This window comes from Lithobates pipiens, unplaced genomic scaffold (assembly GCF_037356315.1).
Source record: "Lithobates pipiens isolate NorthernLeopardFrog02 unplaced genomic scaffold, aLitPip1_a1.2 Scaffold_25, whole genome shotgun sequence".
In the NCBI taxonomy this organism is placed as follows: Eukaryota; Metazoa; Chordata; class Amphibia; order Anura; family Ranidae; genus Lithobates; species Lithobates pipiens.
This window is the reverse complement of record NW_027507787.1, coordinates 195,800,231-195,825,514: the sequence shown is the minus strand read 5'-3', so window position 1 is coordinate 195,825,514 and position 25,284 is coordinate 195,800,231. Positions and strand designations below refer to the sequence as shown.

The 25,284-nt window shown below is 43.7% G+C and overlaps 1 protein-coding gene across 1 annotated transcript in view; it reads left to right on the top strand.

The window, feature by feature from the left end:
• WDR11 (WD repeat domain 11) overlaps nucleotides 1-25,284 on the top strand; it is a 187,813-nt gene that overhangs the window by 137,870 nt on the left and 24,659 nt on the right. The window contains exons 21-23 of the mRNA XM_077455385.1: nucleotides 1,921-1,983; nucleotides 2,718-2,783; nucleotides 6,737-6,884. Coding sequence (XP_077311511.1) covers nucleotides 1,921-1,983; nucleotides 2,718-2,783; nucleotides 6,737-6,884 — 277 coding nt within the window. The remainder of the gene's footprint in view (nucleotides 1-1,920; nucleotides 1,984-2,717; nucleotides 2,784-6,736; nucleotides 6,885-25,284) is intronic.

Below are 25,284 nucleotides of genomic sequence, written 5' to 3'. Positions count from 1 at the left end.
CTAGCCTGATAATAGCTTTAAATTCTACTTCCATGTGAACAATCTGTAGTCTGAAATGACTATGAATGTCCAAAAATTTCGTGACTGAAAAGTTTTGATTCAAATTTTGTAGGTTCACAACATACCTGTCCCTTTGAATGCTATGAGTTGTGTATAGGATACTGTGAAGAAAAAAATAAAAGTAAAAGCACAAACAAAAATATAACCAAACATTAAACTTAACTTGCAGTGGTAAACATTTCAATGTATACTGCAACATTAGAATGGGGAATTAGTTCAAAGGTCAGCTGTTCCAAAGATTTAGTATCGCACGGCGGGCAAGCTGATAGATCGGTTTCCTATAGATAGGATTGTATTTTGACAGGATCTAGTCAATGAAAGCTAATGCCATTGTGGCGTAAGTTTCTCCGGATTCTTCTTAGCTCTGATAGGTGGAGTTGGTTCGGGGATAATACCCCATGCGTGAAGTAACTTAATGCCTTGTTCCACAGAAGTGATTGTATGGTAGGTGTTGTTCTTCTGTATCAGTAGTTTAGATGGTTGTTTCCAACGGTATTCAATTTTATGATTACGCAGAGCCTTTGTAATCGTGGAAAGTTGTCTTCTCATATCTAGAGTATGTTTAGACAAGTCAGCATAAATCTGGATTGTATTATATGGTTGTGGAAGTTGTCCTAGATGTTGCACCTTATATAGGATTTGTTCTTTAACATGGTAGAAGTGTACTCTAAGTAGTACATCACGTGGTATCTGTGGAGGGAGAAATGACGGTTTCGGAATCCGATGGATACGATCAATTGTGAGCTCTAAGGCTGGTATAGCTGGCAGCAAGTTGGAGAATAAGTCAGTGGCATATTTTTTAAGATCAGACTGCTGTATATTTTCAGGGATACCCCTGATTTTGAGATTGTTCTTCCTTGAGCGGTCTTCTAAATCTGCGATTTTAAATTTAAGCCACTCTTTTTCAGCTTTATTTTGTTCATGAGCATCTATTAAATCATTAATAGTATTGGTCATGTCTCCCATAGAGTTCTCAATAGTGTGTACTCTTTCACCTAAGGAGTTCACTGCTTTGGAGAATTGATTTGTGAGTTGTAAAATATCCGTATGAAGCGAAGTATGTAAAGTTAATAGCATTTCTTTTAATTGGGTGTCCAGAATAGGCTGGTTATTAGTGGGGAATGCGGCTATAGGTGAAGCTATAGGAGTTATGACTGTGTTATCTTGACTAATATGAGGTATTTTATAGCTTACCTCCTGGCCTGTGAAATCCAGTTTGATACGAGTTTTAGCCGGGCTGCGACATGTAGGGCTGAGGTAATCTTCCTCATGAGGAGATTCCAGATGTGTTTTGTGAGGTGATTCTTCTAGAGCAGCATCAGGCCTGTCAGTGTATTGCGCTCTCCCTGAGGAGGCTGTTGCTGGTACAGCAGCTGTGAGAGGATCTGTGCCATCTTTTTTTCTCCCTCCCGCTGACTGAGAGGAGAATGTCGTTAGTTTTTTCATTTTCCGTTCGTTTTTCCGCTTTTTTGACATCTCCTTCGGATTCAGGAACTCTTCCATTGTCTGTTCGTATCTTTTTTACCGATATTCGCTGTGAATTGTCGCTAATATGCCCGTTCGTGTCACAGAGCTCTCTCACAGAGCTTCCATTCAGCTCATGCGCTGGCCACGCCCCCCCCCCTTTTTTTTCTGTTGGTGATACTTTTCAGTTCTGGTTATTGGATATTGTCAGAACATAAACACCAATGCATCTTCATCATGGTACCGGCAGGAAAAGAGATGCAAGGCCTTGGTGATTTCAGAGTTGGTTGTGTCTGATATGTTTTGTCTGTCCGTTTACCAGTATTTCCTATGAGTTTTGAATCCAAAATCCAAGTTGACTAATGAATGTGTTTTTTTTTTTTTTTTTTATTGCAGTGTCTATCCAGAACATGAAGATTTGACAAACTTGATTCAGCAACAGATAAACTCTCTGACCAAGTGAGTGTCGGATGTTTTCAGTATACCATCAGTAGGAGACATAACTTGGAGCCTGTGTTTGTACAGTGATCACCAATGACATAAATGTGCTGCTTTGGCCTTATGTCCACGTACAGCCACTTATAGGCTGCTGAAAGATGTAAACTCTGAAAACAATAAGGCTTAAGTTTTATATGCTGTTTTATTTGATTTAAAATAAAAAAACATCCTAGCAGCTTTGTCCTCAAAGGGGGACTCTGCCAAGTACTAAATTCATATCTGCAAACATAAAAATGCATTTAAAGTGTATGTAAACCAGCAAATGTGATGTGTTAATGGTTAAAACGTATTTGACTTCTGTTATATTTGTGAAATAATTTTTACCATTTTGGATAGAGTAAGGAAGGCTCCTCACGTTCGGTGTGGTCTTCAGGACAAAAAGTGTAAATCCACCAGATGGGAAAAATAAATAGCTTGACGGATGTCCTATCATGCTGCACTTTATACAAAACTGAAAAAAAGCACAAACTTCTAGTTCAAGAAAGTTTTTCATTCTTTTTCAAGGATTGAAACCTGAAATTTGAGGAGTTTGCAGTTGCAATTGGACGCTCAAAGCAACAATTGCAGCATTATTTGATACATTGAATAATTCAATGTTTATGCAATACATTGTTAAATGGTAATATGGTGAATCAAGTACAACTTAGATTTACAGGATGTTAACACCATAAAACACTTCTTTTTTGTCTTTGTAGTGATGTGAAGGACCTTCTTCTAGACCCAGAGTTCACACTTACACAGAGGTGTCTGTTGGTGGCAAGGTACATTCAAATCTTCCTTTTTAGTCTTGTGATCATATAAATCTTCCTCTTAAAACTGAGCTCCAGGCAATCGACTACATTCAATTTAAAGTGCATAGGTGAGAAATGTCTAGCTTACCAAAGAATTTAACATTTTGTTCAGAAATATAATTCAAACCTCTGAATCACCGATGGAAACACTAATTCCTGGTTCAGCTTCACAGCATCCTGTATCAAATGTTTACCTCTAGCCTGCTGTTTAAAGTGTATGTCTGGGCAAAAAAAAAAATGTAAGTATATGTCTGGAATATACAATCTGCACTCAAGTGGAAAAAAGGATACAATCCTGCTGCACGGAAATTTTGGAATATGTGCTTTTTAGTTGTTTTTTGCAATTATGATCACAATAGACAATGTCCACTGCTTTGTTACTTCCTAATATATAGTATCCATGACTTTGCTGCTTCCCCCCATCTGGTACTCTTTATTCTAGATCAAACCATGCATAGTCAACATGTGACACCTTCATATAGCCTTGATTAAAAATTGTTGAATGTACTGTATTTATTGGCGTATAACACGCACCCCAAGTTTAGGAGGGAATTTTAAGGAAAAAAACTTGCATTCAAATGCCCATCAATGCAGCCTTATCAGTGTCCATCTGAAGCCTTGTCAGTGTCATTTGCAGCCTTGTCCATCATTGCACCCTTGTCAGTGTCATATGCAGCTTTGTCATGCAGCCTTGTCCATCAATGCAGCCTTGTCCCCTTGTCTGTGTAATTTTCAGCCTTGTCCATTTTATTTTTCGCTTTTATTTTTAAAAATGGCGCCGCCGAGATGTCCTGTGTATCTCGGTGGCGCTCGGTAGTTCTCGGCCGCCTTCGGCCCTTCCCGTCGGCCTTCGGCTGTTCTCAGCGGCTTTCGGCCGCCGGAAAGGGCCAAAAGCCGCCGAGAAGGGCCAAAGGCAGCTAAAAGCTGCCCAGAGGCTCCAAAATGGCAGGGATCTGTGTATAACACGCTCCCGCATTCCGCTGCTAATGGCAATATGACGTAAGTGGCGGCTCCCATGCGCATGCGCGGGAGTGACGTCATCGCTGCCCCGGCGCTGTGAGTGGCTGGAGCAGCGAAACCCGGAAGAAGATGGACGCTCCGGACTACAGGGGAGAGCGGTGACATCGCTGGCTCCTGTGTCAGGTAAATGACACATAATGGGCTACTATGCGATGCATAGTAGCCCATTATGCTTTACCTTTGCAGGGAGACAAAGCGGAAGTAAACCCATTAGGGTTTACTTCCTCTTTAACTCCACTGATAAATCGATAATTCTTCCACTCTACAAGACTTTGGTCCGGCCCCATCTGGAGTATGCTGTCTAGTTCTGGGCACCATTCCTCAGGAAGGATGTATAAAGAAGGGCAACAAAGCTAACAAAGGGTCTAGAGGATATTAGTTATGAGGAAAGGTTGCGAGCACTAAAGTTATTCTCTCTGGAGAAGAGACGCTTGAGAGGGGATATGATTTCAATTTACAAATACCATACTGGTGACCCCACAATAGGGATAAAACTTTTTTGCAGAAGGGAGTTTAATAAGACACATTAAAATTAAAAGGAAAGAGGTTTAACCTTAAACTGTGTAGAGGGTTCTTTAGTGTAATGCCGCATACACACAATCGGAATTCCGGCCAGAAAAAGACAGATGAGAGCTTTTCATCAGAAAATGTGACCGTGTGTATGCTCCATCGGAATTTAGCTGTCCGAAATTTCCGCCAGCCAAAAATTTATAGCATTTTCTCAATTTTCCAGACGGAAAAACTTCCTATTGGAAATTTAGATCGTGTGTATGCAATTCCGACTCAATAGTGCGCCTGCGCGCCGCTGTCTGCGGGACATGCGCCATAGACAGCGGTGCCTCTCTTTTTGTAAAGGTACACGGTACACGGTTTAGGAGATATTTCTTGGACCTACAGGTAAGCCTTAATCTAGGCTTACCTGTAGGTCAAAGTGGTTTGTAAGGGTTTACAAGCACTCTAAGTGAACATGCTGCATACATCTGAGTTTTATCTATTACCGTATATACTCGAGTATAAGCCGAGATTTTCAGCCTCTTTTTTGAGGCTGAAAGTGCCCCCCTCGGCTTATACTCGAGTCATCGCTGTCTGCCTGCTCGATCAGCGTGTCGAGCAGACAGACAGCGGCCATTCTATTCTAATTCAAAAGCCGCGCCTCCGGCTCCGCCTTCGCCTGTGATAGGCGGAACACTGAATTTCCCAGCAGCCTGTGTTCCGCCTATCACAGGCGCTCATCCTCGTACTACGGACGAGGATGAAAGGATGGCCGTGATAGGCGGAACACAGACTGCTGGGAAATTGTGTTCCGCCTATCACAGACAGGGAGGCGCGGCATTTGAACAGGAAAATGGGCGCCGACGAAGAGCGGTGATCCTGGGACGGGACCGGACGGAGGCTCGGCTCGGCTCGGGACGGGACGGGACCGGACGGAGTCTCGGGACGGGACGGGACCGGACCGGACGGAGGCTCGGCTCGGGACAGGACGGGACCGGACGGAGGCTCGGGACCGGACGGAGGCTCGGGACCGGACGGAGGCTGGGGACACAGGTAGGCTGGACACACACACACACACACACACACACACACACACACACACACACACACACACACACACACACACACACACACACATGGATGGACACACACACAGGGATGGACACACACACAGGGATGGATGGATGGATGGACGGACACACACACAGGGATGGATGGATGGATGGATGGATGGACGGACACACACACAGGGATGGATGGATGGATGGACACACACACACACACAGGGATGGATGGATGGATGGACACACACACACACAGGGATGGATGGATGGATGGACACACACACACACAGGGATGGATGGATGGATGGACACACACACAGGGATGGATGGATGGATGGACACACACACAGGGATGGACAGGCATATCTCACCCTCGGCTTATACACGAGTCAATAGGTTTCCCAGTTTTTTGGGGGTAAATTGGGGGCCTCGGCTTATACTCGGGTCGGCCTATACTCGAGTATATACGGTATATTTAGCAATTATATAGTTTTGATTGTATGTGTTCAGATCAGGTTTTATGTCCTTTTTACTGAAATATCTTTGACAGACTAAAGTAAATAGAGGAGGGTAGAAAACAACAAATATGTTCAGATTGTATTAGATATGCAGGATTAAAATATGGTTTTGGGATAAAGATTTTTTTTCTTTTTCTTTTTCTTTTTCTTTTTTAGGTTTCATTTGAAAAACATTCCAAAATTTTTATGTGTTTTTTTATTTTAAGCAATATGAATTTAAATCTCAAATCCTCTTACTTGAAGAATACTGTCACTTTATTAAAAATAACACTTGCTGTACTCATGGTTTTTATATTAGTAAATTGAGACTCTTTGTATTGCTTGCCTAGAATAGAAAATTATAAGGATGGAAGTGAAGGGGTTAAAGACAAATTACTCCTATGTTTGGTCAATACGTCTTCAATCATCATTCTTCCGTGCAATATAAACTTTTAATCAGATATTGTTTTTAATATCTGGAAGCGCTATCTGTAGGTGGCTTAAACAGGACAAGATCTTCCTAAGGCTGGTCATATATTATACGATTTTCTTGTCCAATTTCCTTTAGATTTACCTTCAACTATGTAGTGTGAGGACCTGACTGATTGCATACAAATTGAAAGTGTTTGTTTAGGTTTGACCTCAACCTATATGGTTTTGAAAACTCGAAAAGAAAATTTGAACAAGAAAACTGTATGTAAGGCCAGCCTAAGATACAGTTGGCTTGGAGAGCACACATTACTACCTGACTGCTTCTGTTTAGCTGTGATCCAGACCTTCTAGACAGTGCAATAAGAGTACCTGTTGTCCTATCATGCTTTGTAATGATTAACTTTCATCTCCACTCCAGGTTATATGGGGATGAATCTGAACTTAATTTTTGGACGGTGGCTTCTCACTACCTCCAGGTTTACCACAGTGATTCACCGAATGTCACAGTTCCAGCAGACCCCCTGGACATCTGTTACGACCTGTTATGTGAGAATGCTTACTTCCAGGTAGGTGGTCTATGATTTTACATTGCATACAGGAAAATGCTGATATCAGTCTTCAAAAAACGCAACTAACTGATATTCAAAACTGTCCTTAGTCAACACTTTAAAAGCCTTCACAGATTATCAGCTGGCAGGTAACCATAAATGCATGTGTGAGGAGCCAAGGAGCTTTTAAACATTTTTTTGTTTTTTAATTCATTTGATATTATTTTACTTTAGTTCCACTTTAATAAAAAAGAAGAAAACAAAGTTCCTCTGTCATAAATTGTGAGCAAGCAGGCTCTGAATTGCATTAGAGACATTCAGTGTCTCTTCTGTAATAAAATACATCTACCGGTCTGCTCACAGCGTTCTCCGGCATGGCTGGCACGGTCCCTGTTTTCTGGGATGATGTCATTCCGCACTAGCCAATGAAGATGGCCAAAGACATGACACATAAGAAGATGCCGGTATGGGATGGGGAACATTGAAGATGAGGTAAGTTTAGCCCGGCTTTAACTTCATTGCCATCTCAAGGGGGATAATAAGCTCTCGTATGTGATGGCACTTTCTTACTGACAGGTTATCTTTTATGAAGGCAATTGTGATCAAGGACATGGCACCCTCGATCAGCTGCTTCACTGGCTGTTATACCGTAGCTGGAAAAAAATAGCTCTGAACAGTTGCTGGTTCACGTTTCACAGGAGAGATGGACAAAAACAAAAACAAGCACCATAGAAACAATCGGACAGCTTTATAGCTGCTGGATTGCTTTTAAAATGTAGCTCACAATTTTCTTTTTAATAAGAGTAAATCTCAGATGCTATTCTGGCCATGAGTTTCTTTACAAGGTACTACTGCCGCACCAATGCAGTATTTAAGTTGATGGCATTAAAAGGGTTAACGGATCTGCTGCTGCGGTTGATCCCTTGCTTATAGAATGTACAAGGGGGCGCATCATCTGAGCCCACTTTCTTGGGACGGCCCAGCCCTGTTTGGTGGCAATATTCATGTCAACCATATAATTTGTAATGTATATGATGGTGGGTGTACTGTCACTTTAAATATGTAAATTAAGTATCGAGGTGGGTCCAAGGGGAATTCCTGGAAGTTTCTGAATGTCCCTTGGGATGTGATTTAAAGGGCTGCAGAGGGTCTCTCCTTCCTCTTGCAGCGGCCAGGACTACAGTAAAAAAAAAAAGCTCCAGGACTCCAGAAGACAGAGCTACCCCCCCTTCCAAGGTACCGCACTATATGCCAATGGAGGACTTGGTCCATGCTTTTGTTGAGAGAGCAGAGAGCGGTGCTGCATGGCGCATGCTGACACAGAAGAAGGGAGCCAGAATAGTGGTGTTGGAGCAGAGGAGGTTTGGCCACAACAAGTGCAGCCCCCCCAGCGAAGAATGCGGCGGAGCATGCCCCCGGAGCATATTGTGGCTGTGGGAGGTGAAGGAGGATACCAGGCAGGCAGGAGGTGCCGAACAGGATGGCATGGAGGTGGTGCCCAGGAGAGGACAGGACAGAAGTGGTGGCCCTGCTCGCAGTCACCAGCCAGGAGAAGGTGCAGAGCGCGTACTGAACAACGGGGAGAGCGGCTGGAGAGAACGGCGCTGCCCGCACCAGCAGGCAAGTCTACAAGCGACAGCTATCCCACAGTTGTCAGCTCCTCAGAGTGACCTGGTCCCGGGTGCACTTTTCAACAGTATGCAGCCAAGCCTGAGTACCAGCTGTGGCAACTTCACCAGCTGTGCATGGTGAGTCTTCTCTGTCTAATGCTTTACCTGATATTCTGGTATAATTGTCAGCTATTTCTAATGCTCTCTCTGCTGCTGGCATTTCTGTACCTGTTTTTCCTACCTCTAGCTGTATCCCCCTCTGGGTCTGCCTCTGCAAGCTCGGTTTCTGTGCCTTTTGTCCCAGCTCCTGTGTCACTGAGTCAGCTAGACAGCACAACACATGCTAGGGATACACACATACCCACTCCTGCTATTGAGGTCCCTGAATCCTATATGAAGGAGGCACGGCCCTGTGATATTTTTCCTTTAGGGTACCACTTAGCTATGTCCAGTTAAGGAGAAAATCTGGAGGGGGAATTTGTAGATGTGTTATCCCTCCTTCCTGCTACAAAAGATTTTGTTCTGAAATGAGATGAGAAAGGGGAGGATAGACTGAAGGAGGATAGGCATAGGCCTGTACCCCGCTCTTTCAATAATTGGCTATAAGCATTTTTTGTTTTTGCCAGTGTGTTAGTAGAAAAGCACCCTGATTTGAGCGGAGGCCTTTTTCAGCATTTAGATCACGTGTTGGAGGCCTACAAAAGTTTTGGCGGCTTGGGCTGGTACGCCTACGATGAGTCGTTTCACCAAAAGCTGGTGGTCCACCCATTCTTAAGAATGGGATGAAGGACGTGGGCCTATGGCTTAACTTGATTATGCTCCATAGAGTGCCTGCTATTTGGCAGCACATGGTTAACCCTGTTAGCTCTGCTTATCACAGGGGTCTTTGTTTTTCATTTAATGAAAATCAATGTAGCTTTAATGCCTCATGCAAATATAAACATGAGTGCTCATTTTGTGCAGGGCCACATCCAGTGCGATGTCGGATTCCTCTTCCTTTTTTTTGGGCACTGGGTGCAATACTGTGAGTAATTTGAAGTCGGTCGATCAGTTTCCGGAGGTTGTGTGAGAGAGAGTTTTTAAAGAGATAGAGGAGATTCGCATGGTGGGCCCTTTTCAATAACCACTGTTCAAAGATTTCCACATCTCTCCACTAGGGGTGGTCCCCAAGAAGGAACCAAATACGCTCTGTCTAATACAACATCTCTCTTTTCCTAAAGGGGGACTGTTCAATGATGAAATTGATGAGGCGCTTTGGTCAGTTTGTTATGCGACTTTTGAGGAAGCTATTGTGACGGTTAAGTCGTGCGGCCGAGGGGCCTTGTTGGCTTTTGACTATCTCCCTGTTAGCTTTCAGTTCTTTGGGGTTTTTATTTTGAATGATGTTATTTTTTTGATAAAAGTCTCCCTATGGGATGTTCTTTGTCTGTACGTATTTTGAAACTTTTTCCACTTTTCTTCATTGGGCTATGTGCTTTGAGTCTGGGCAGGACTTTGTAGTGCATTACTTGGACGATTTTTTATTTATCAGTCCGGCAAAATCTGACATTTGTTCTTGGCTGTTGCTGTTGTTTGGCGTTATTACGGAACATTTTGGCATTCCACTGGCCACAGAGAAGACTTGTTCTTCTGTAACTTCGGTAGAGTTTTTAGGTATTTTGATACTGAAGCAAGGGAGTTTAGTCTGCCACAGGCTAAGATTGACAAAATGGAGACGTAAGGTGTTGTTAAAGGAGATGCAGTCGCTATGGGGCCTCGTGGCTTTTGCTTGTTAAATTATGCCAACCTCTATCTAGACACCTGACCCATATGGCCTCCCTCCACGGCATAGACATAGGAGGCAAGGAACTCCGCACATCTCTGTTCGCCGACGATGTACTTATCTTCACATCTAATCCAGCAGCTGACATTCACACTATTAAAAGCGTTTTCGACGAATTCAGACTTTGCTCAGGGCTCCGCATTAATTATTCCAAAAGTGAGATTCTTCCCATTGGCTCCCATTCCACCCCCCCCCCCCCCCTGGGCTGCTGGTTCTTTATTTTCGGTTGCCCCTTCCTTCATCACATACCTAGGAATCAAAATTGGGAAATTACCTTCCTCATTATACCAGCTAAATTACCCTCCTCTGCTCTCTAATGCCCCGTACACACGAGAGGACTTATGTCCGACAGACTTCCAAAGGAGTTCTGCCGGAGTTCCGACGGAGTTCTGACAGACTTTTCGGCCGAACGGACTTGGCCACACACGATCACACTAAACTCCGACGGATTCGAACGTGATGACGTACGACCCGACTCGAATAAGGAAGTTCATAGCCAGTAGCCAATAGCTGCCCTAGCGTCGGTTTTAGTCCGTCGGAGTAGCATACACACGAGCGGATTTTTCGAAGGGGACCGGGTCCGGCGGAGTTCCGTCGGGAAAATTTGAAGCATGCTTCATTTCTAAAGTCCGTCAGACTTTTGCGAAGCGAAAGTCCGTTGCAGCCCACACACGATCGGATAGTCTGACGGACTCGGTCTGACGGACTTTGGATGTTGAAAAGTCCGCTCGTGTGTACGGGGCATTAGATTTCCCAAGAACTGACCAACTGGATGGATCTGCCCCTTTCGCTCCTGGGAAGGTGCCACCTTGTGAAAATGGTCAGCTTTGCCAAACTCTTATACCCTATGCAAACTCTCCCACTATTGCTTAAACACAAAGATGTTACCTCATTGGATTCTGCTATCTCAAAATTCTTATGGCACGGCAAAAGACCACGCATTGCCTACAAAAAATTACACCTTCCCAGGGGCAAAGGGGGTATCAGTTTGCCTAATGTTAGATTATATAATTTAGCTTGTCTACTTAGAACCAGCCTAGATTGGATCACCCACTCGTCCAGGTACTCTAATTTTGATCTCGAAACTGCTATGGCTTACCCTTTCTCCTTAACTGCCCTGCTGCATTGCCGTTGGAAGGCGGTACCCCCCCCCCACCAACATAACCTTGTCCTCAGAGACACAGCAATAGCATGGAGGGAGTCTAGGAAACTGGCTAAACTCCCACCCTTCCTTTCTACTCACCTGCCTATTCAAGGAAATCCTTGCTTCACTCCAGGCCTTCACTGCAAAGCTTTTTCGTCCTGGACAGCACGGGGCCTGTCCCTTTTCTCCTCCCTGTGCGACCCGGCTACTGGCAGACCTCTTCCTTTTCAGTCAGTGATGGAATTGTTCTCCATACCCGCCTCGCACTTTTTGCACTACCAACAGTGTGTCAGCTGTATTACCCAGAGCTGCAAGGAAGAGCTTCTTTGTTTCCAACCCAGCTTCATGGATCAGCTGATACGGGACGAGTGTTTTAAGATCTCTGATGTCTACAAACCCCTTCTGGAACGCTCAACGCCACCGGCCTCCACCACCTCCATTGCAAACTGGTCCTCGGCCTTCCCAGACCCCGACATCATCTACAGGATTATGCTGGGGCTCAACAAAGTTATGAGACTCACGCCCAACGAAATCTGGAGGGAAACCCAGCTTAAGATTGCCCACAGGGCCTACGTCCCATTTTTGTCTCCTAAATCAAAGCAAGACGGGGCATCCTGCCCCCACTGTCAATGTTTAAAGCCACCTCTCTCTCATCGTTTCTGGTCTTGCCAAATAATATCTACATTCTGGGACCAGGTCATAACATTCATTTTTTATATCACTCTACTGAAACTACCCAAGGATCCTCTGCTCCTAATCTTTGGATATTGGGGCCCCTTGCTGTTGCCATGGTCTACATTGCCGGGGGCCGGACCCATTTTAGGGCCCCACTCCCAGCATGCTACAGTCGACTGGATCTTATTATGTCTACTTCTGGCCCGCCGCCTTATACTTCGTTTTTGGCTTTCGCCTCCTGGCCCTCCGGCCTCCCAACTTCTCAAGGACCTTCTATCTCTCCTGTACAAGGAGAGGCTTCTGGCTGACTTTTCCCATGTCTCCCAAAAAGCTGCCTTTTTCGCCAAATGGCGTTTGTTTATCGCCGCAACCATGTCACTACCTGATCAACGTGCATTGGATCAATTGTCTTTTACCTACAATGATTTGCTTCACTCCTAATATATCTTCAGGATCTACTTAACTGCCTAGACTGCCTTGGTCCTTATTTGCCCCCCAGGTTTCTCCTATGTGGTCATTGCATATGAATCCCTTCTTAAGATGTTATCCTTGTTCCTAATCTGCCTTCTCTCCCCCTCCCCCGGTCCCCTTCCCCCCCCCCCCCTTTTTTTTATTTGTCCTTCCCTACCTCTCCCTCCTCCCCCCTCCCCCTCCCCTCCCCTCCCTCTTAATTACTTGGATCTATAAAGTGTAATTAGGCACTTGTTCCACTAGGGAGCCGGTATCAATACCTGTTCTACTTAAGGTTCGAAACAGTCCCCGATTCATCCAGTTGGTCCCTGTTGCCCTATGCTATTATAGTATTACTGTTCGTTGAACTCTTCTGTGTTTCACGGTTTCCTCTGCCCCAGGGCTTGCCCTGGATATTTATATCTTCTCTCTTTATCGCTGATTGTGCCTTCTTCTATGCCTTTGTATGTTCTTATTTCTTTTTTTCCTGAATAAAAATTATTTCAAAAAAAAAATTATGCCAATAGGGAGGATTTTCTCAACGTCTATAACTTTCAACCTCTGGTTTAAAATCCCCTTTTGCTCACATCAGCTTGACGGCTCCCCTCAAGGATGACTTAGTGGTGTAGGCTGTTTTTTATTTATTTATTTTTTAAGCATCCTTTACCGGAAAATCCTTTTTTAATTCGGATTGTATTTTTGCTGCAGATATCCGCTTGTTCACAGACACGGCGGGCTTGAAAGATTTTGCGGCGATATGAGATTTGCATTGGAGTTGTGGTGCTTGGCCGGATGTGTGGATTCAGAAAAAAGATACTAGAAACATTGTGCTACTAGAGCTTTTCCCAATTTTAGTAGCCATGTTGCTTTGGGAATTTTTTTTGCTAACAGGCGGATTCTGGTGGAAACCGACAATAAAGGGGTCCTCTTCGCTGTCAATTGCCTTTCTTCCAGCTCTTTATTTGTGGTTAAGATTTAGCTTCATCTGTTGTTTTTTTTTTTTTTTTTTTTTTTTTTTTAGGTTTCAAATTTTAGATCTGGATTAAGACTAAGTACACGCCTGGGGTTTTAAATACCATAGCTGACTCTCTTTCCCTTTTCCAAATGCAATGTTTTCACCAATTACTCCCTGGGTCGATCGCAGTGCCCAGCTTACCTTTGGGATCTGATTTAACACCGATTGTTGAAGCTATTAGACACTCAATCACTCCTTGTACATGGGTGATTACTCTGCCGCTTGGAGGAAGTGGATACGTTTTGCTGAAAATACTGGATTTGCTTGGAATGCTTCCAATGAGCAGGTTGTTCTGGCTTTTTTTGATGGAGAGGCAACCTTCTTATGGGCTTCCAGCAAAGACCTTAGCTGGAGTATCCTTCCTTTTTCTTCTGAATGAGTGGTTTCCCGCCCTGCTCTAGTTTTTTTTATTTTTTTATTTTTATTTTTTATGGTGAAACAGGCATTGAAAGACTACAGGAGGAAAACTTTTACCCTGGATGGTAGTCGGCTTATTTGGATATTCTTAACCACCTTTACGAGGCCACGCATTTGGTTTTCTTTATCAATTATGAGGCTGTACTATTTAAGGCGGCTTTTGTGTTGTCTCATTTTGCAGCCTTTCAGGGTTTCCTACCCACTTCCAGTGTCCAAAAGGATTTCTTTTGGAATGCTATCGGAGTATGTGCTAGTCGAATAAGGTTGGGTATGCCTTTTTTTTGAAGCGCTCTAAAACCAACCAATTGGGACGTGGTGAATGGGTAATTCTACCGGCATGTGGAGATGTCTCAGTGTGCCCGGGGGCACTGGTAAATTGTTTTTGTCAGCGCATCCGTCTGAGTCAAGCCATTTTCTCATTCATTTAGATCGGTCTCCCCTCATGAAGTACACATTTTCATATGTCCTGAAACGCTGTTTTGAAAAATTGGGTTTAGAAAATTTTTAAGTTTCCATCCCATTCATTCAGAATAGGGGCAGTGTCTGATGCTGCTGAGAGGGGTTTGCCGGCCAAAGCTGTAATGGGTATGGGAAGATGGAGGTCCAATTGTTTTAAGAGATCTATAACCTTTCACTTTGCTTTCCTAGGTTTTTAACATTGTGTATGGATTCTGGGCCACTCTTAAGGCCCATACACACGATCAGACATGCAAATGAGCTGTTTTAAGGCAACATCCGACCATGTGTACGTTCCATCGGACAAACTTTTTCAGTTTTCATCTGACCTTTTGTTGGCTGTGTGAACGGACAAACTTTTTGACAACATAAATCCGATGGAGCAAAGTCTGATCATGTGTACAGAAAACCATCGGACTTAACAAACGCATGCTCAGAACCAATGCAAAAGATCAGACAACAATACAGAAGCTGACCAAAGGTGGCAGTAAAGAGCACAAAAACATTATTTCGTGAAAGTTGGCTGAAAAGGTCAGATCGTGCGTATGCTTAACAAGTTCAGGGCCAACGCCCTTTTTTACAAAAATCCACGAGAAAGTTTGTATAAAGTCTGATCGTGTGTATGCGGCTTTACATATATTGAGCACTGAAGTGTGCGGCTCAACGCAGGTACTTCATTAACTTATTTCACTGAATCCTTCGCTCTGTACTGAAAGGGTGTGAGAGGTCTAAAGTGGCAGCAATTATATCAGTTTTGGCCACCACCTTCAATCCTGATAGTTCATCTGGGAGGTAACGACGTGGGTAACATTCATACTTTGGATCTTTTGTTTATGATCAAAAGAGATCTTTATCAGTTTCATTTGACTTCCCTGGGTGCGATCATTGTTTTTTCAGAGATAGTTCCCCACTTAGCTTGGCTGTCTTCACTGATCCATAGAGTGATGGAGAAAATGAGGAAGAGGATCAATCGGGTAATGGCTAAGTACATGCCACTGTTAGGGGGTTTTGCTTTTCGGCACGTGGATCTTGAAGGGGGAATACCAGGGCTTTATAGGCAGGACAGGGTCCACCTTTTGGATGTGGGTGCCAATATCTTCAATCTTTGGCTGCAAAACGGTATTGAAATGGCCTCTTATTTTGGGTAGGCCGGTCTTGTTTCACAGGTCCGGCTGGTGGGGATGTTTTTCTTTAATAAGATTTAATAATAAAGTTTAAGCTGTCCGAGTTCTAACAACTGGGCAAAGGTTTGCTGCATGTTTTGATTTCATCTGAATATTGGATTAATATGGTTTGTCTTTATGAATATTGTAAATCAATAAAATGCCACAGCCCTTTTCTGCCAAAATAGTGTGTTTGTGTATTACTCTGCTATATGATTGTATCCAGGGAATTAAAGAGGAAGTAAACCCTGATGGGTTTACTTCCTCTTTGTCTCCCTGCAAAGGTAAAGCATAATGGACTACTATGCATCGCATAGTAGTCCATTATGTGTCACTTACCTGACACAGGAGCCAGCGATGTCACTGCTGTCCCCTGTAGTTCCGAGCGTCCATCTTCTCGGTGGGTCTCACTGCTCCGGCGCTGTGATTCACCGGAGCAGCGATGATGTCACTCCCGCGCATGCGCATGGGAGCCAACACTCGCAGCATATCGCTGCAATCTGCGGCTTGCCCAGTGCGCCTGCACGCCGCTGTCTACGGTGAAAGCGCCATATATAGACACCATATAGGTTTAGGAGATATTTTTTGGACCTACAGGTAAGCCTTAATCTAGGCTTACCTGTAGGTTAAAGTGGTTTGTAAGGGTTTACAACCACTTTAAGGTAGTGGGCAAGTGTTGCCTGCAGTCCCATGCGTGGGGCAGATGGTTGTAGTGTTAGGCCTCATGCATACTGGGGTTTTTTTTTAGGACAAAAATCTGCATTATGAACTCACCTAAAAGCTGCATTGTTTCAAACCAGTTTAGGTGAGTTTATCAGTGTTCTGCATTTAGGCATTTATTTAATCGGCCAGAATTTTAATGTATTTTGGCTATTTAAATAAATTAACACTGAAGTGTTAATTCCTCTGTGTTCAGGAGAGGAGCATTTTACTGCCTCTAAAATCTGCAGCTCCTAAACTCTGGTAAATGTCTGTGTACATTGACACATATAGGCTTTGATAGAGTTCACTTCAGGAGCTTTGGTAAAAAATAAAAAGCCCAAATCTCCTAAATGTGAGATTAAGAGTAGCAATATGCACAAGGCCTTAAATATCAGCTGTGACAGGTGACAAGTTGCAGTTGGTGGCTTGTAGTTCTCAATGAACTACCAGGGTGCTGTTGAGTGCTCTAGGTAGTTCATTGAAGCTTCCTGTCAGTGTGTAACTGCCTAGCTGTACAAGGTATGAGCAGACAGCCTGCAGGAGTCCTGCATTGCAACCACGGTACAAAGGTGAACTTACAGTGCATCTGAAATGTATTCACAGTGCTTCACTTTTTCCACATTTTGTTATGTTACAGCCTTATTCCAAACTGGATTAAACTCATTACTTTCCTCAAAATTCTACAAACAATACCCCGTAAGGACAAAAAAAAAAAACACGTCCATAAGTATTCACAGCCTTTGCAATGACACTCAAAATTGAGCTCAGGTGCATCCGTTTTTTGGGAAAAAAACTGATCCATGTATGGCCAGCCTTATTCTGCAAGGAATCCTTTTTGTTTTTGCTTTGGTAGAATTCATCCGGCTGCTTCTGTCTGATCAATAAACACCAATGATCCAGTGCCACTGGAAGCCATGCATGCCCATGCCATCACACTGCCTCCACCATGTTTTCCCTAGTTGCAGGGCAGACAGACTGGATATGCTACACACACCCTGTGTACAATGATATTTTTTTGGGGCTTGTGTAGCACACCCAAAGTCTGGAACTGGTTAAGTTCGGCAAGGTGGATGTTTTGGCCTCATCTAATGCCAGCTTTGGGCATAAGGTCTTTCAGGCAGTTTTTTGACTTATTTGCCGTGTTGCCCGCTCACCCTCATTTGGACCACCATTGGACTTTCTTGAATGTACTTGAAACAAATAGAATTTTTGTATTTACCATAGAATAATTTTCTTGGAATCCTTTAAGGGACACAGGTCCCATCCCATTGTGTTTAAAATTGTGGCTGGCCTACCTTCTTTTGTTTGACAGTGTCTAACTTCCTAATATAACCCAAAAGTCTGGCTATGTCTCTCAATGGACTCCAAAAAAAGATTTTGTTAAAATAAGTACGGAAAACTTGTTTTTGGTTTTGGCCTTCCAATGTAGGACAGGTAACATCCCGTGCTAAAAAGCGAAACCATTTGCTCATTTTAAGGTTAAGGGTTGAACATATGAATAATTAAGTGACTCGCAACCCAATTTTATATCTCAAAGAATCACAAATGAATGCATCATATACGCAAAACTAACCACATGCAATAATATCAAGAATGTGCATCACTAAACTAACTTTTGTGAGCTCAAATAGCCCAGTATATTATTATTATTCCTAGTGCAAAACAATAATAAAAAAAAATCAGTTGTCCATATGCTGCATAAAAATAAAAAAAGTAATTTTGTATTAAAATATTGCTTTATATTCATCCAATTTTAAGGTCTCTCTTTTCTTCCCAAACATATGTGAATCCTCTGCATGCATAAAATTTGTGAGTCCCCACCACCTTTCATAATATGCACTCACCTTTAAAATGTGGACCTTTTAACAAAAAAAAAGGCACAGGCACTTTTCCCTTTTATGGGGTTCACTCCCAGATACTTCAACTCTCTGCTCCTGGACTCTCCTTCTCAGGCTCCTGGTTTGATCCCTCCAGAGTCACGAAACTTCAACTTTTCCGCTCATGAAAAAAAACCTATGGAGGGGGCGTGGCGACCGAGCTCTAAGATGGACGCCTGATCCTGGAGCTCCGTTCGCCCGCCAGAGAGAACACGCCGCAACAGCGCTCACCGGCCGTATAATACCCACGATTTCACCCGAACGATTGGCGGAACTGCTGGGGAATGTCGAGGAGACGTAAGAATACCTTACAACCGCAGAAGATGGCTCACTTCTTCCCGGCGAAATCCCGCGAGCCCCCGCAAGATGGCGGCGGATCACATCCTCACCTCAGAGCAGAGCAGGCCGCGCAGGCCGCGCAGACCGGGACGAACGACGGAGATCTTCGTTCACAACGAGACTCTGCAGGATCCTTCAGTGGCCAGTCGTCAGGTACGCCGACCCCCACTACAAGAAGCCCAGCCAAATCAAAACCCAGGCTGATTTCTCCTGACAGGCATCCAGACATGGAGGTAAGCGCCTCACAAGGTGACCAGGCTGCACAACCATCACAAGGCCCTGACCCCATATCTCACTTTCCCACATCTGGCCAACCTATCTCAGATACTGTACTGAAAGAAATGCTGATATCACTTCGATCAGCTCTCCAAGCTGATATGGTACAAGGTATCAACCAATGTCACAGGGAAGTGCAGGCTATAGGAGTCAGAGTGGACAGGGTGGAACGTAAGATGGAGGATTTCTCAGCTACTTACAATGTGATGGTGGATTCACACACAGCACAGGGGAATGACATAGCATGGCTGAAAGATAAGGTCGCAGACCTTGAAGACCGCAGCAGGCGTAACAATATTAAGTTAAGGGGAATACCCGAATCTGTCTCTGCACAGCAACTCTTACAATTTGCCCAAACGCTGTTTTCCTCTCTGCTGCCTAATCTGACCGCACAGGATTTATTAGTGGACCGGATCCATAGGATCCCCAAGCCCTCCTTCCTCCCTGAGGGCACCCCGAGAGACACACTATTGAGGATCCATTTCTACCATGTTAAAGAGCAAATATTTCAAGCAGCACGCAGCCCCGACAATATGCCTTCCCAATATGCTGATTTGCAAATCCTCCCGGACCTCTCTCGGCATACGTTACAGAGGAGGCGCAATCTAGCGACAATCACGAAAGCTTTGAGAAACCATAAAATTCCACACAAATGGAAATATCCAGCCACGCTCATCATCACACACAATGGGGTCACCAAATCCATTAATAAATTGGAAGAAGGTATTAACCTCCTAACTCAATGGGGGATTGTGCAGGAGCCACCACCTACTCTAGCTCCCCCAAGGCATCCCTCGCCTCTCCAGGAAGAATGGCAGCTAGTCTCACACAAGCGCCACAACAAAACACAGGCCGGGAGTAGCTCTTAAGTACTCCTCATCCTTTACATCTTTTCTCTCTGGCTGACGGAGTTAGTTCTCACTCTCCAATCGCCCTGTTACCGAGTTCAGCAGTCATGACTGCACTTGGATCAGTTGTTAGATCCTTTTTTACTATACATGCACTATACGTTTTTGTCTTATGTTTTTGTTCTTTTCCCTTTTTCCTCCCATCTGGACTCATGGACTTCTACGAAAAAACCAAGAACTTCCTTATGCAAGACCCAACCTTATTCCGTTCAGCTCTGGTGCAGACGCATCTGTTGAAAACATGCGATAACAGTGAGTACCATGCACTTACGACCCCACAGGCTTTCTTACTACGTCATAAATGACTATTACCTGCTTATCTCTTAACGTGCGGGGGCTGAACCACCCTGCAAAACGTTTTTCACTCTGGCAAGAGGCCCATAAACAAAAAGCAGACATACTTCTCATCCAAGAGACTCATTTTCAACAACGGAAAAATCCGCTCTGTACCCATAAGGATTACCCACACATATTTTTGGCATGTACTCCAGACAGCAAAACAGGTGGGGTGATGATAGCAATTAAGAACACTGTGTCCTTCCTTCTTAAGGAATCGTTCATAGATGATAAAGGTAGATTCATAATTCTAACAGGCGACTTTGACTCTCAACCCTTCACCTTGGTTACGCTTTATGCTCCGAACTCCCATCAACTGAGATTTATCAGACGAGTATTCAAAAAAGCTGAATCTATGCTTTACGGCAGTCTTCTCATCGGAGGGGACTTCAATCTCGTAGCGGATCGTCATCTGGATACTACGGCTGTTCATAAGTGTAGATCATCGTCTTTATCTAACTTTTTCCACACAAGAGACCTTTTCGACGTCTGGAGATGCCACCATGCTAACGAAAGGGACTATACCTTTTTCTCAGCTAGACATTGCACTTACTCAAGGATTGACATGTTCCTAACTGACAAGTGGCTTTTGCAGAAGGTCCGAGCCACTAAGATACATGATATCACGTGGTCGGATCACGCTGCAATCTCATTGTCTATCGATACACATAAGGCCGCTCCTTCACCACCCATCTGGCGTTGCAATACTAGGCTTCTTCAAGAACCCAAACTTGCCCCAACAATCTCTCAGCATCTCAGAGACTTTTTCCAAAACAATTCCACCCCAGGCATTGATCCCTTTATCCTCTGGAACACACACAAAGCCTTCATGAGAGGCATTCTTATACAGTTAGGAGCCAGAGAGAAGAAAAAATACAACTCTTTACTGAAAGAGGTGCTAGATGAAATTCATTTGCTAGACACCCAAAACAAAGTCTCCCCCTCGCCTGTTATAGCGGCTACCATCACCGACCTTAGAAACAAACTGAGAAACCTCCTTACACAAAAATTTGATAAACATTTACGCAGACTGCAACTGAATTCCTACGCTCATGCCAATAGAGCAGGGAAATACCTAGCTAATCGGATAAAGGCTGCCCGCACCCGCTCCAAAATTGCCCACTTGATACACCCGACATCACACCACAAAATCACCAATCCCCAGGACATAGCGAACCAATTTGCAGATTATTATGGAGCTCTCTATAATTTACGCAACGACATAAACACTCCACAACCGACTGCACAAGACATTCAAACATTCCTGCAGGCCGTTAATCTCCCGTCTCTCTCGGAGGACCATCTAATTCAATTAAATGCCCCATTCACACTACAGGAGATAGCCAAGACTATATCCACATTGCCTAATGGCAAATCACCAGGCCCTGATGGCTTCGGGAATGAGTACTATAAAATCCTCACGGACCTGCTCTCCCCACACCTTCTTGACGTTTTCACTAAAGCGGAATCGACTTCCTCCTTCCCCTCTGAGATGCTGAGAGCACACATTGTAACCTTACCAAAGCCGGGTAAAGATCCCACTACTCCCGCTAATTTTAGGCCAATTTCCCTTTTAAATTCTGATATAAAAATTTATGCTAAATTGTTGGCTAGGAGACTGACAAATATCATTCCAAGCATTATACCAAAGGACCAGATGGGCTTTGTGAAGGGGCGGCAAACCTCAGACGCCACTAGGCGAGTTATCAATGTTATTCATCATGCTAAAGCCTCCGGAACGCCTTCTCTGCTTCTTTCCATAGACGCAGAGAAGGCGTTCGATAGAGTGCACTGGATGTATATGGAAGCGGTATTGAACAAATTTGGCTTCAGGGGACCAATTTTCACTGCTATTATGGCACTTTACTCGTGTCCATCAGCACAGGTATACACGGCAGGCCTATTGTCCAAGTCGTTTGACATAACAAATGGCACTCGCCAAGGGTGTCCTCTTTCCCCCACTATATTTAATCTGATCATAGAGCCATTAGCACAATCTATACGGACAAATGACCTGATTAAAGGTTTCTCCTTTGGCAAATCCAAACATGTCATAAATCTGTTTGCTGACGACATTATTTTGCTATTAACTGATCCTATACATTCTCTCCCACAAGCCCACAAGACCCTGTCTGATTTTGGAGCTATATCCTACTATAAGGTCAATTACAATAAATCACTGATCTTGGATCTGGGAACCCACCCGCAAGCAAAAAAAGCCTTGCAATTATCGCTTCCATATTCTTGGGCCACCAAGGGCATTACCTATTTGGGTCTGACGTTGACTAACACCCTCCCTGTCTTGGCTGATGCTAATTTCAAACCTCTTTTGGCCAAAATAGAACGCCAACTTACGGAGATAGGACGGAGGGAGTTGTCATGGCTAGGTAGAATAGCAGCCTACAAAATGTCTATACTGCCTCAAGTATTGTATATGTTCCGCTCCTTACCAATTCCCATACCCCTACACTATGTTAACAAGTTGTCCAATGCCATGTGGAAATTCACGTGGGGGGGTAAAAAGGCTAGATGCCCCCGCCACGTTCTTACACCTCACAAAACCATAGGAGGAGCTGGATACATAGACCTAAGGGATTATATGTGGGCTACAAGACTTGACCAACTCAAGCACTGGTTCAATAGAGCGGAAAGTCCACTGTGGGCAGACATGGAAATTTCTAAGCTACCTGTAAGTAATCCCACAGATTTCTTACTTAGTGACTCATGGGATCCTTGGGACTCCAGAAATTTACCTCCCACTATACAGGTGTCACTGCAAGCGTGGCGATTCCTCCTCAAACAAGATAACGGAGACGTAACTGACATAGCATATGACTTACCATTAGAAATCCTAAATGCCAAGCTCCCCTTCCTACAAACGTCGCAACTACAAGCGAAAAATATTCGCTATATTCAAGAACTATGCAGGGACACGGAACCCAAATCGGCCGTACAGGTCATATCGGAATTTGACTTACCACACACCGCATGGTTTTCCTGTACCCGTATTTCTCATTATTTAAAGACACGTCCGATACCCATCACCCATATACCCACTAAGGCATGGGCATTTTTTTCGAGTTCACACCATAATACCAAAGGTATATCATTATTTTATAACATCTTTCAGGATAAACGCATATTTCACAAATCGCCAGCACTCAGGAAGTGGGAAGGAGATTTAGCAACCACCTTTACTGATGAACAATGGCTCTCTGCCTTTAAATCTATCCACAAATCCTCCCATTGTGTGAGTCATTGGGAAATGACCTTGAAAATTATTTATAGGTGGCATTATACCCCTTTTCGAATGTCTATCATGTTCCCATCCTCTTCACCACTTTGTTGGCGGAATTGTGGTCGCATTGGAAACTTGATTCACATTCTCTGGGAATGCCCATGCTTGAAAAGCTTATGGAACAAAGTTTTTCAAACAATTTCTGATCTCACAGGTATCCTTACCCCTCCAAACCCTAATTTAGCTATACTGCACATTGGTATTGAAACCTTTTCATGTGGGGATAGAGCTATGGTAACACATATTTTACTAGCCACACGAAACCTAATTCTTCGCAATTGGAAGACATCTATGGCCCTTAATTTTTCTGAAGTAGTCACCATTGTCAATAGGAATTATACGTTTGAAAGATTGATTGCTATTAACTCATTTTGCTGTAAGCAATTCGATAAGGATTGGAAGTTATGGACCACCAGATTCGGGCATTGATCCGTGGTCACCTCTTATTTTAGAACTTTACTATCACTAACTGATACAAGTATTTTTGTTTTGCTTTTTACTAACTGAACGAGACGTAATACACCTGTCTGTACTTTGTACTTTATATTTTTATATTGTTGCATTTCTCATGGTTGTATATCCTGTGTCCAGATACCCACCCTTATCTTCCTTTCCTTATTGTATTATGTTTTGTTTTGTTTGTCTTTGAAAAACTTAATAAAAACTCATTGAAGAAAAAAAAAAAAAAACCTATGCAATTGGAGTTCACAATGCATGTGATCAGTTGTATGTGTATATGGTGCATTCATTTGTGATTTTTGGGGGGAATGTAAAACTTTTGTGTTGGCTTGCAACACACTGCAACTAATTTTTCATATACAGTATCTTACAAAAGTGAGTACACCCCACTGAAGAAATGACACTTTGCTACAATGTAAAGTAGTGAGTGTACAGCTTGTATAACAGTCTAAATTTGCTGTCCCCTCAAAATAACTCAACACACCGCCATGAAAGTTTAAACTGCTGGCAACAAAAGTGAGTACACCCCTAAGTGAAAATGTCCAAATTGGACTCAATTAGCCATTTTCCCTCCCCGGTATCATGTGACTAGTGTTACAAGGTCTCAGGTGTGAATGGGGGGCAGGTGTATTAAATTTGGTGTTATCGCTCTTTCTCTCTCTCTCATACTGGTCACTGGTCCCCTCATAGCAAAGAACTCTCTGAGGATCTGAAAAAAAAGAATTGTTGCTCTACATAAGGATGGCCTAGGCTATAATAAGATTGGAAAGACCCTGAAACTGAGCTGCAGCACAGTGGCAAAGACCATACAGGTATTTAACAGGACAGGTTCCACTCAGAACAGGCCTCACCATGGTGGACCAAAGAAGTTGAGTGCACGTGCTCAGCGTCATATCCAGAGGTTGTCTTTGGGAAATGGATGTAAGAGTGCTGCCAGCATTGCTGCATAGGTTCAAAGGGTGGGAGGGTCAGCCTGTCAGTGCTCAGACCAGTATTCCAACATAACCCCAAACACACCTCCAAGACGACCACTGCCTTGCTAAGGAAGCTGAGGGTAAAGGTGAAGAACTGGTCAAGCATATCTCCAGACCTAAACCCTATTGAGCATCTGTGGGGCATCCTCAAATGGAGGGTGGAGGAGCGCAAGGTCTCCAACATCCACCAGCTCCATGATGTCATGGAAGAGGACTCCAGTGGCAACCTGTGAAGCTCTGGTGAACTCCATGCCCAAGAGGGTTAAGCAGTGCTGTAAAATAATGGTGGCCACACAAAATATTGACACTTTGGGCCCAATTTGGACATTTTCACTTAGGGGTGTACTCACTTTTGTTGCCAGTGGTTTAGTCATTAATGACTGTATTTTGAGGGGACAGTAAATTTGCACTGTTATACAAGCTGTACACTCACTACTTTACATTGTTACAAAGTGTAATTTCTTCAGTGTTAGATGAAAAGATAAAATAATTACAAA